The 12,215-nt window shown below is 52.1% G+C and overlaps 1 protein-coding gene across 1 annotated transcript in view; it reads right to left on the reverse strand.

Annotated features, from left to right (window-relative positions):
* Positions 1 to 430: 430 nt before the first annotated feature.
* The window catches only part of Qprt (quinolinate phosphoribosyltransferase), a 17,607-nt gene continuing 5,822 nt past the window's right edge, over positions 431 to 12,215 (reverse strand). Inside the window, exons 2-4 of the mRNA XM_005405247.2 lie at positions 1,876 to 2,411; positions 922 to 1,053; positions 431 to 852 (exon numbers count right to left, since the gene is read on the reverse strand). Coding sequence (XP_005405304.1) covers positions 646 to 852; positions 922 to 1,053; positions 1,876 to 2,411 — 875 coding nt within the window. The 3' untranslated portion in view covers positions 431 to 645. The remainder of the gene's footprint in view (positions 853 to 921; positions 1,054 to 1,875; positions 2,412 to 12,215) is intronic.

Here is a 12,215-nt window from a genome sequence, read left to right on the forward strand (position 1 = left end):
CTCTGGACTGCTGGGATTACAGGCATGCGCCACCATGCCCATTCTTGCTTTGTTTTTTGAGATAAGGTCTCACACTATGTACTGCAGGCTGGCCTCGAACTCCCTATGTAGCCCAGGCTGGCACTGAATGCAAGGCGATCCTCCTGCCTCAGCCCCCTGAGTGCTGGGATTACAAGCATGGGCCACCACCCCAGCTTTAGCATACATTTTTACCATCTGTCTTTGAGTTGCTCACACAGGCCTTGATGGCTTCAGGATGCCACCCTCCCGGCTGACGGCTCTGGTGAAACACCACCACTAACAGGGCATCTGACTTCATAGAAGGTAGTAGGTAAAAAGATGTCCATCTTGTGGTTAGATGGATTATAGTAATTTCTAACCTTTACTGGCCACTTACTACGTGGTACTTATCACCAAGAAACCCCAGAAGGCCGATCATTTGATCATTTATTAGACTCATTTTCTGATCAGGAAACTGAGGCGAACAGCGGTGAATGCACCCTAGCAAGGCCCACAGCACTAGGCGGCGGGGCGGAGCCGAGCCCGGGCCAACCCTGGGCGGGTCTTGTTTACCACCTAACTAAAGATGTGTGACCGAGGGTCCCCACGAGCAAGTCAACCCACAGCCGTGCCATCCTCTTCAGCCTATAATCGGGGCGTGACGGCCTCCTCAACAAACAGCTTGAGGGAGAAATCCAGGGCCGGGGCCGCCTGGGTCAGCATCCCCAAAGAGATGACATCGACGTGGGGCCCGCAGAACTGGGCGAGGTTGTCCAGGGTGACGCCCCCACTGGCTTCCACAGCCACCCGGGGGAACTGGGCCTTCAGCGCCGCGGCTGTGGGGTGCAGCTCCTGCAGGACACAGGCCGAGGGCAGGTGAGAGCCCCCCACGCCCCCGGCCCGGAGTCAGCCCCGCCTCACCTCAGGCTTGAAGTTGTCCAGCATGACCAGGTCAGCACCAGCGCGGGCCGCCTGGACCGCCTCCCGCAGGCTGCCGCACTCCACCTCCACCTTCAGCTCGAAGCCGGCTGCCAGCCGGGCGCCCCGCACGGCCTGTGGGCAGCAGAGGGGGAACATGGCAAGCGGTGGCACCGGGCCCTGGGGCACAGGGAGAGGGGAGCACTGTCCCAAGCAAGGACAATGACTCGGGATGATCAGAAAATCAGATGACACGATGCTTTCTGTTTGGTTAAGCAACGGGGACGGTCACTTTCATGGATTGGAAAATGGCCCTGAGGTCAATCTGACTCTGAATATTAAAACTAGACAGGGTTTTTTGTTTGTTTGTTTGTTTTCTTTTGTTTTTCTTCTGGTAGGGAATCGAACTCACGACCCTGCACTTGCCAGGCAGGCTCTGTGCCGCTGAGCTAAATCCCCAGCACCCTAGAGAGGGTCTTGAAGAACTGCTGCTGCGGGTGTGGCAGTGTGTGCTGGTCACCCCAGCCCCCGGAAGCTCAGACACAAGCGACTCAAGTTCGAGGCCAGCCTGGGCCTCACAGCACACTGGGGAAACAGGCCCAGCGAACCCAAGTGGTCTCCACAAGGTCCCACTGCCTCCGGCTGCTCAGGCCAGCCTCAAACTTGAGATTTTCCTGTCTCAGCCTCCTGAGTAGCTGGGAGTACAGGCATATGGCCACCACGCCTGATTCCTGTCTTTGCTCTTGAACATGGGACCAGGCAGCTGAGAAGAAAAGGAAGGAAGCCAGTCTGTCTCCCTGGCCTACACTGGAAGGGCTGGGCATAGAGGAACCTTGTCCCCGGCCTCCCGGACACGGCGCTTCACCGGCTGGTGCTGGCTGCTGGCAGACCGTGGGGCTGTGGTGAGGGTGGGAGCTGGGCTAGAGAGTGAGGACAGAGGCTCGGCCAGATGCGCACCTTGTCCACACAGCCGGCTGCCACGACGTGGTTGTCCTTCACCATCACCAGCCCGCCCAGGTCGTACCGGTGGCAGGCGGCTCCGCCCACCAGCAGCCCGTACTTCTCCACCAGCCGGAAGCCCGGCGTGGTCTTCCTCGTGCCGGCCACGTGCCCGGCCCAGCCAGCGGCCTTGGCGAGCTCCACAGCTGCGGCAGCAGCGCTGGCAATGCCACTGCAGCGGGCCAGCGTGTTCAGGGCCACCCGCTCCCCCAGCAGCAGGCGGTGGGCAGGGCCCCGGACCTCCGCCACCCTGACCACAGGTACCAGCTTCGATCCCTCGGGGAGGAACCAGGAGACCCGGCAGTCGAGCTGGGCAAAGATGGCATCGAAGAAAGGGCGTCCAGCCAGGATTCCAGGGGATTTGGCCCACAGTGCGGCCTGTGAGGGGCCCGCTCCGGTGGCCAGGGCTGTGAAGTTGAGGCCTGGGCAGTCCTCTCGGAGCCAGCTGTCAGCCAGGGCTGCCAGCGTGCCGGGGGGCAGCAGGAGCGGCAGGCCTGGGAGGGACAAAGACAGACAGCTGCTGTGTTTGGGTGCCTCCCGTGTGTCAGGGGTGACAGCCGAAATACTCAACAACCTGCTACCTCAGGCACTAGGCAATCCGAACGGGATCTGGATCCCAGGGCTGGCTGGGGCAGGAGCGGGCGCTGTGCCCCAGACAGAGAAGTTGCCAAACAGCGCAGAAAAAACACAGAACCCCTAGTCCAATTTGAAATTCTGACAAGCATCTAATAACTCGTGAAAGACAGGACACGAACCTAGGAGTGGTGGTGTATGCCTATAATCCCAGCACGCCTATAATCTGGGAGGCTGAGACAGGAGAATCGTAAATTCAAGTCCAGCCTGAACAACACATCAGTTTAGTAAGATCCTGTCTCACATCAAAAATAAAAAACAGCTGGTGATGTAGCTCAGTGTGAAGGTCCTGGGTTCAATCCCCATTTCTTTTTCAAACAGAAAAAGAAAAAGTATTTCTTCCTCTCAGGCTATACTTTCTGTTTTTAACATTTTTACTACTTTTTTTTTTTTTTTTTTTTTTTGGTCTTTTTGAGACAGGGTTTTGCTATGCAGTTCAGGATGGCCTTGAACTCATTTTGTAGCCCAGGCTGGCCCCAACTCACTGCTATCCTCCTGCCTCAGCCTCCCAAGTGCTGGGATTACAGGCATGTGCCACCACACCTGGCTTTTACTACCTTATTCTTATGTTTTAACAAATCAACAACATGAGATCAATTTTCTTAAATTTTTGAATGTGTAGCAGTCTTGGTAAGTACAGGCACACTGTGGAGATCTCTAGCACTTTTTCCATTTACAGAACTGAAAGTCTGTACCTGTCAGACAGCAACTCCCACTTCCCTCTCTCCTCCGTGCCCTGAAATCAACTTTCGGTAGAATGAGTTTACTTTAGATAGTCAAATAATTGCCTAGATAAATATGTCCTGGGTGGGAGCTGGGTGTGGTGGTGCACACCTGTAAACCCAGTCACGTGGGAGGCAGAGGCAGGAGGATCACAAGTTCGAGCTCAGCCTGGACAATTTAGGGAGGCCTCATCTCAAAATTCTAAAACAGGAGTAGGGACCATCTCTCAGGGCTCGCCTAGCTTGCACAAAGTCCCAGGATCAATTCCCAGTATGGAAAAAAAAAAGCTCCAGGTGGCATTTAGAACATAAGGAATATTAACTATTGTTTATCTGGAATCCACATTTAACTCATGGTCCTGTATTTTCTCTGGCAAATCCAGCACTGAGCCAGCAGGTATTTATGAATGGAAGAGACATACTCTACTGTCCTGCTGGAGACCACTACAAAGTGGCTCTGCGCAGGATTTAATATTAACCAGTTGGCTTTCTGTGTTTACTTGTGAGTTGTCCAAGGCCTAGGCCCTTGTCTAGAGATGGGCAGCAGTCTCCTAGTAAGTGAACCTCTGTGAGTCACTGATCACCGCTGAGGCCTGTATTGCCTGTGAAGCTGTGACTCCTCAAAGGACAAGATAAGGCCACAGCTGAGGATGTTTGGCTCCAACCCCAATTAACTACAAGGAGAGTCGCCAGACATGGTGGTGCACGCCTGTCATCCCAGCACTTGGGAGGCTGAGGCAGGAGGATCCTTGCAAGTTCGAGACCAGCCTGGGCTACAAAGTGAGCTCAAGGCCAGCCTGAACTGCATAGCCAGACCCTGTCTCAAAAAGACAAAACAGGGGCTGGGGATTTAGCTCAGCGGCAAAAGCGCCTGCCTGGCAAGTGCAAGGTCGTGAGTTCGGTTCCCGGTACCGGAGAAAAACCAAAACTCAAAAAGACAAAACAAACAAACCCAAAAAACCCAAAAAACAAGGAGACTGCAGCTGCAGGCTCCACACTCTTACAATAAATGCCAGCCTAAAGATAAGGCAGGTTTCCTCATTGACATAATTTACTACTTGAGAAAGTATTTCCCAAGGTCCTGCGAGATTCCCGAGTTTTCTTGAGTATTCCTCTCCTTTGTTTGAAAACCAAATAAATACGAGCTGCCCAGAGAAGTCTTGGTCTTAGCCCAGAGAATCTCAAATTCTGCAAGAGTGTTGGACCCTCCTGGAGCCTGAAATCATTTCAATTGTCTCATTTCTTTAAGCCTCGCAGGCCACTCGTTTGGGAGGTTTATAACCGGATACTGTACTTCAAAACTGTATCAACACGGGGCTGGGGATTTAGCTCAGCGGCACAGTGCCTGCCTGGCAAGCGCAAGGGCGTGAGTTGGATGCCTGGTACCGAAAAAAAAAACCAAAAAAAAAAAAAAAAAAAACCCCAAAAACAAAACCTACAAAATAATATCAACACGTATAACCGACTGGTGCAGCCCATCTCTGGACAGGAGGTTGTGCGAGGGTCGGTGGGGGGGCGGGAAACGCGGGAAACGGGTGCGACCTCCTGCTCCGGGGACTGGGACGAGGGGTAAGCCTTCCTAGCAAACGGGTCACGGAAACGGGGCGGGGACTCGGGGATCCCTAAGGTCGTCCCCGCCCACTCAGCCCAGCGACCGCTGATGCGGAACCAGATGTGGCGCGACACCGCCATCTGTTGGCCAAGAGAGGAGCTGCGGCCTCAGGGGCGCCCGCCGCCCTTGGCCCTTGGCTTCACAGGGACCCGATTAGTGAGTGAGGCTGTGCGCGCGCCCACGCGACAAGCACACAGCGCGTACACAGCATACACTCCCAGCCCTTGTTCCTCAATCTTCAGTCTTCCACTCAGTATATATATATGTGTGTGGGTTTTTTTTGTCTTTTTGAGGCAGGGTCTCGCTGTGTAGTTCAGGCTGGCCTTAGCTCACTTTGTAGCCCAGGCTGGTCTTGAACTCGCAACGATCCTCCTGCCTCAGCCTCCCGAGTGCTGGGATTACGGGCATGCGCCACCACGCCCGGCGCACTGTCTTCTGTCACACTGCTTCTGTGGTTTGTTGTTTATTTTTTTTGTTCTTGATTCTTAGAATCTCACCATGTAGTGCAGGCTGGTCTTGAACTCACTATGTGGCCTGGGCTGGCGTCGAACTCAAGGTGATCCTCCTGCCTCTGCCTCACCAGTGCCGGGATTTCAGGTTTGTGACACCACAAGGGCCTCGTACTGCTTCTGAGCCAGTCCTCAACGACTGAGCCCCGCCCCCTGGTCCTTCCCCCATCCTCGGCCCCATAAATGAGTCTAGGCTGGATGCCTAGAAACTAAGTCCCTGTCCCCAGTCTTCACCATCAGGGAAAAGCCTGGACCCAAACTACAGAAAAGCAGAGCTCCTCCCACTCACTCAGCTTATACTCAATGCAGCGATGGTTTATTTAAAAAGTAAATTTAAGCCAGGTGTGGCGCACACCTGTGATCCCAGCACTTGGGAGGCTGAGGCCAGCCTGGGCTACAAAGTCAGCCTGAACTGCATAGGGAGACCCTGTCTCAAAAAGACAAAAAGCAAAAAAAGTAAATTTGAATCCTTCAAGTGGTATTGGACACACAAACTATGATACATCTATAAATGGGATTCTACTCTGCAATAGAGTCCCTAAATTGCCCAGGCTGGGTTTGAACTCACGATCCTCCCACCTCAGCTTCCCAGAGCGCTGGACAATTCTTTTTCCCTGGAAGGTAAAACTAGAGCAACAGAGACCAGAGGGCTGGGAGCCTGGGGTGTACAGGGAGCTGACCACAGCAGCATTGAGGTGTCTGCAGGACTCCACTATCCTATATCTGGTCTGTGACGACATGACTGACTCAGACCCCACCACCCCCAAAAAGGTGAATTTCAGCCAGGCGTGGTGGTGCACTCCTGTAATCCCAGCACTCAAGAGGCTGAGTCAGGAGGACCGCCCTGAGTTTTGAGGCCAGCCTGGGCTACAAAGTGAGCTCAAGGCCAGCCGGAACTGCACAGTGAGACCTTGTCTCAAAAAAAAGATGACTTTCACTGTCTCTAATTATACTTCACTATACTCTCAATTATACTTCAAACTTGTCTTTATGGGTTTTTTTGTACCAAGAATCGAACTCAGGACCTTGCACTTGCCAGGCAGGTGTGTATGCCACTGAGCTATATCCTCAGCCTCTAAACTTGTCTTTAAAAGAAAAGTAAATTTGAATGGTTTACTCAAAGATTCTCTCATAACCTGGCATGGTGGCGCACGCCTGTAATCCCAGCACTCGGGAGGCTGAGACAGGAGGATCTTTGCGAGTTCGAGACCAGCCTGGGCTACAAAGTGAGCTCAAGGCCAGCCTGAACTACAGAGCGAGACCCTGTCTCAAAAAAAAAAAAAAACAAAAAAACCTCCAAGATTCTCTCCTCCCAGACCCCTAACAGTCTCCCCAGATTTTTGTTATTATTATTATTTTTTGTTTTGTTTTGTTTTTTGTTTTTGGCTTTTTTCTGGTACCTGGAATCAAACTCATGACCTTGCACTTGCTAGGCAGGCTCTGTGCCGCTGAGCTAAATCCCCAGCCCCCCTCCCCAGATTTTTGAACTAGGCCTTTACTTTTGGACTTCTGTGTTTGTCCCTCAATTGTCCAGTTTTAGCAAGAATCCTTCTATGTCCGTTTGGCCAGAATTCCCATCCTCCGTATCCGATCACCACCAGCATCTGATCTGGCCCCGTATCCCCCATCAGACCGGCTGACGTCTTGTTGGCCTGGCCTGTCTGCAGTGACAATCCTGCTGGGTCCTGTGGCCGGCACCCTCCCATACCCCTGGCATTTCCCCTCCGTCTTCTGCCACCTTCCGCTATCAACCCCCACCAGCCACCCACACCCCATACTACCCAGAGTGGTGCCCAGTTCAGTACCAGGTCTCCTGCCCTTACTGGGACAGCTGTGACTATGATCTGTTCTACGATTTCACACCTATTTCTGGTTTCCTTTGCTAAGTCGACTGCCGGAAACCCCACTTGCACAGCAATACCTCCAGCCCTTTGACGGCGCTTCGTTTTTCATTCATTCTTTTGACAAACCCTTGTTGAGCCGCTACTCTGGGGCAGGTGCTAGTTTCTGGGTTGCCATGGTGACAAAGTGGGCAGCCCTGCCCTTACCTTTCCAGCCCTCCCCTGGGCTGTTCCGAGGTTGTGCATGGAAGCCCTTCCTTTCCTCAGCCCCTTCACCTCTTTTAGGCCTTCTTTTTTTTTTTTTTGGTACTGGGAAGCGAACTCAGGACCTTGCACTTGCCAGGCAGGTGCTTATGCCACTGAGCTATATCCCTGGCCCTCTTAGGCCTTCTTGCACACCTCACTTTCTCTGTGGGGTGCGCACGATGCCCCCGTAGCAGGCCATACGCTCTCAGCCCCCGGCTTCCCTCCTGACCACTCCACTGAGCTTTCCGCTGCGTCCCAAGGGCCCAGCATGCTGAGCCGTACCCATCTGCAGTGTCTGTAGCTCAAAAGGTCAAATATTGGCAATTTCAAATTATTTAGGTCCAACATCCCTGGTGGCCTAGTAGTTAGGATTCAGCGATCTCTCAAATTATTTAGGTCCCCCACCGCACCCCAGTATGAGGGCTGAACTCAGGGCCTCTGCACTGAGCTATATCACTGGCTCTGCTTATTTTTTTACTCTGAGATGGGTCTTGCTAAAATGCCCAGGCATGGCTTGAATCTCCAGTCCTCTAGCCTCAGCCTCCCTGAGTGCTGGGATTGCAGGTGCACGCCACACCGGACCTGGTATTTACTTTCCCACCAAGGCTTTGGTGAAACTTATCCCATCCAAGAGGCCGGGCGGTAGAGACACAAAGCCAGGCTCCGAGGCTGCACCACCTTGGTTCCCGAACTGGCTCTGTCGCTTTTAGCTCGGTGATCATGGACCGGTGACTCAGCCTCTGGAGCCTTGGGTGCCTGGTCTGTAACAGGGAGCGTAATGAGCTCATAGGATTATTGTGGAAACAGGTGCGGATGTTTGCAGAGCCCCGGGGACGCTGTCTGGCACACAGTAGGCGTGTTTGCTAAGGAAAGGGCTGCACATTTCCTAAGTGTGGTGGGACGGAGAGGCAGGGATGACTCAGAGTCCCCGAGGCAGGGTGACTAATGCTTGCCAGGAAGAGGTGTGCAGCGGGCACACGTCTGGGGCTGTAACACAGGTGTTCAGGGCTGCAGTGCGTGTGATTCACAGCAGGAGGTGAGGCCGGGGTGCCAAAGGAGGACACCTCTCAGCTGAGGAATCTGGACTGGCCCCAGGAGCCATGTGGGAGCTGTGACTAGGATTTTTCTAACAGGGTCAGCTCCACCGCTAACTGGAGGCGAAGGAAGGCCGGCCGAGGCGATTGTCTGGATCAAGATCCCTGAACTCGAGAGCAACTGTAAGAACAGAAAGGGAGGCTGGGGACATAGCTCAGCGGCACAAGCGCCTGTCTGGCAAGCACAAGGTCCTGAGTTCGATTCCTCATACAGGGAAAAAAAAAAAAAAAGAACAGAAAGCAGGGCCAGATGTGGAGCCACAGCTGGGGGAGGGGGCCCACTGGAGTCACAGCTATCAGATGTGGAGTCCTTGGGTCCCTATCCTGGGTGGCCAAAAGTTGACAGGAGTAGTTCAAGAGGTGAAGGCAGGCAAGGCATATTGGCACACATTTGTAATCCCAGTGCTCTGGGAGGCTGAAGCAGGTAGGTTACAAGTTCAAATCCAGCCCGGGCAACTTAGTGACTTAATGAGACTTTGCCTTTAGATTTTAGAAAAAGAAGAGGGTTTGGGATGTAGCTCAGTGTGAAGGCCCTGGGTTCAATCCTCAGTACTGCAGGAAGAGAGCGAAAGAGGGAGAAAGAGAGGTGGGCCCTGCAAGAGAAGGGGGGTGACCGCGCTGTCAGCGGCGGTGTGTGGCCAGCACACTCCGTGCTTGCTGTGCCCTCTGCCCCTCCCCTGGAGGATTCCATTTTTCAAGCACAGAAACTGATGCTCAAAGAGTTTCCCACGGCACCCACACAGTAAGATCATCTGAAAGCTTCACCCCCTGGCAGTCTCATGAGTCAATCTCTGGGTAGGTGGGCGGTTCCCAGAAATTTAGGTTCCAGAAGAGTCACCTCCCTGCCCCCCTGTGACTCTGAGCACACGGAGTTAAGAAGCAATGCTGGACCGGGGGTATAGCTCAGTGGCACAAGTGCCCGCCTGGCAAGTGCAAGGTCCTGAGTTCAATTCCTGGTACCAAAAAAAAAAAAAGTTGCCACAAGAAGCAGTGCTTACGCTTGGGGTGCAGCTCAGGGGCAGAACACACGTTTAGCATGCATGAAGCCTGGGTTCCATCGCCAGCACCTCCTCAAAAAAAGAATAGACATTCACCTTAGACCACACCACATCTGGTCCACTTCCAGGGTTATAAAACGCCAGAAAAGGCAAACAGGGAGGCACAGACAGCAAATTAGTGGTTTCCAGGAGCCAAGAACAAACTAAAAATGGCATGAGATCTTACTTTTGTTTGTTTGTTTTTTGAGACAAGGTTTCACTACTTATTCAGGCTAGCTCTGAACTATGTACCACAGGCTGGCCTGGAATTCACAGTGATCCTCCTGCCTCAGCCTCCTGAGTGCCAGGATTACAGGCGTGTGCCACCATGCCCAACTAGATCTTCCTATGTTTTATGGTGACAGCTGTAGTGCTTGGTAAATTTACTCAAAATCATTGAGTTGTATACTTGAACAGAAACTGATGCTCTGAGGAAAGGCACAAACAATTTTTTCCAACCTTTGGTGAGCCAATGGACCCAACTTGTGAGCATCAAAAGTCATTATGAAGAAGACAGAAGGGACCGAGGATATAGCTCAGCGGTGCAAGTGCTTGCCTGGCAAGCCCAAGGTCCCGAGTTCAATTCCCGTTTCCAAAAAACAAACAAAAAAAAGAAGACAGAAGGTCTCTATAAAATTAAAGAATTTTTTAAAATTTAAAAAGACGGCAAGTGGGACTAAGGGAGGGTGACACAGGATATGATCAAAATATATCCTATGCATGTAGGAAAATACCACATTGAAACACAATATTTTGGGGCTGGGGATTTAGCTCAGCGGCACAGTGCCTGCCTGGCAAGTGCGAGGTCATGAGTTCGATTCCCGGTACTGGAAAAAAACAAAACAAATGAACAAACAAAAAAAGAAACACAATATTTTGTGGAATGAATGTACACTAGTTGCTTACAGGAAGACGGACGGGCAGCCACGGGGCACCTCCTGATAGAACACACTACCCCTGCACGTGGCTCTGGCTAAAACATCTGAACCCGAGTCAGATCAGACTTCTAGCCGCGGCTACTCGTTTACAAATAAAACAGCAAATGTAAGAAAAGCAGAGGACAATGGATCATGTTTTATGCCACAGGGTTGCAACCAGCAAAATTCAGTCCACAGGAAACTCTACCAGAAAACACACTAAATGTGCCTTCACACAGAAACTGCAAGGAAAACACAAGATCAGCAGCACAGCACCTCCTTGGCAAGCGAAGGTCCTGAGTTCGATTCCCCACTACCAAAAATAAACAAATTTGTTTCTGTTTTTCTTCATCCTTCGCCTTACCCCTCCTTCGGGTAGTTGCGGATCTCAGCCTGGTTCCCAATACTGTGCAGTTTAGCAATTTAGCAAGATGCTTTCCTCAAAAAAAAAAAAAGGAGGAGGAGGAGGCCCGGGATGTGGCTCACAGCGAAGACCCTAGATTTAAATCCCAGTACTAAAAAAATGGTTAAGAGACAAATAAGGAGGAGAAAGGGGTTTTTTTTTAGGGTGGTGCATATGGGAAAACTAAAGAATATTTTTTCTAATCTCTCATTCAACGTAGAGCGCATCTACGACCAGATGTGTGGGTCTTTTCTCCACACCAGCGGATTCTCCAACACTCACCGGGCGTCCTACCGCTCTGCTGGGTTCTGACGCTAACCCAAGTTCACGCCAAGCCCCAGGGTGAACGGCTTAGACCCGTAGGGCTGCCAGGATTCGGACATCCGTGTCGAGTGTGACCCTGAATCAAAGCTCCTCATGCCTCTGCTTGGGTGGAGGATTTACTAGAGCAACTCAGAGAACACAGGACAGCGGCTTCCTTGCTACGCCGATTTCTTACAAAGGGTATTTTAAAAGAAATAAATGAGCATGCAGGTGGAAGAGAATGCTGGGTGTGGTAGCCTGCCCCTGTAATCCCAGCAGTCAGGAGGCTGAGGCAGGAGGATCATTGCGAGTTGGAGACCAGCCTGGGCTACAATGTGAGCTCAAGGCCAGCCTGAACCGCCTAGTGCGACCCTGTCTCAAAAAGACCAAAAAAAAAAAAAAAATCCGAAGGAAAGATTCTCTTAGCACCCACACTGCTCGGGAAATGACAAGGGTTACAGATGTGTGTGCTGGGAACCAGAGAAGACAAAATGTATGGTTCTTATTCTAAGTCACAGCATCACGGGACAGGGCAGTGACGATTAACCTCAGTGGCACAGCAGCATCACAGAGAGGGCTCGGCCAGATGCTCATTCATCCCTGGGCCCCAGGGCTCCAGCCCAGGAGATTCTGAAATCACTGGTCTGAAAGGTGGCAGAAAGTCCAATTTGTAGGAGAGCTGAGAGCTTCGGAGCACAAGAAGAGAATAACAGGCACCAGATGTTGCGCTACCATGTGTCAGACACTTGCCATAAATTGTCACAAATCCTGCCGCAGTCCTCTGAGGCAAAGAACATGTATATTTATAGACAGAAAACCAAGTCTCAAAAACAAAGGCATGCCAGTGTGGTGGCGCACGCTTGTAATCCCAGCACTCAGGAGGCTGAATCCTCTGAAGCAAGAGGATCGTTCGAGGCCAGCCTGGGCTACAAAGTGAGCTCAAGGCCAGCCTGAACTGCATTGCGAGACCCTGTCTCAAAA

Source organism: Chinchilla lanigera, unplaced genomic scaffold (assembly GCF_000276665.1).
Source record: "Chinchilla lanigera isolate Chin_1 unplaced genomic scaffold, ChiLan1.0 scaffold00092, whole genome shotgun sequence".
NCBI classification, from domain to species: Eukaryota; Metazoa; Chordata; class Mammalia; order Rodentia; family Chinchillidae; genus Chinchilla; species Chinchilla lanigera.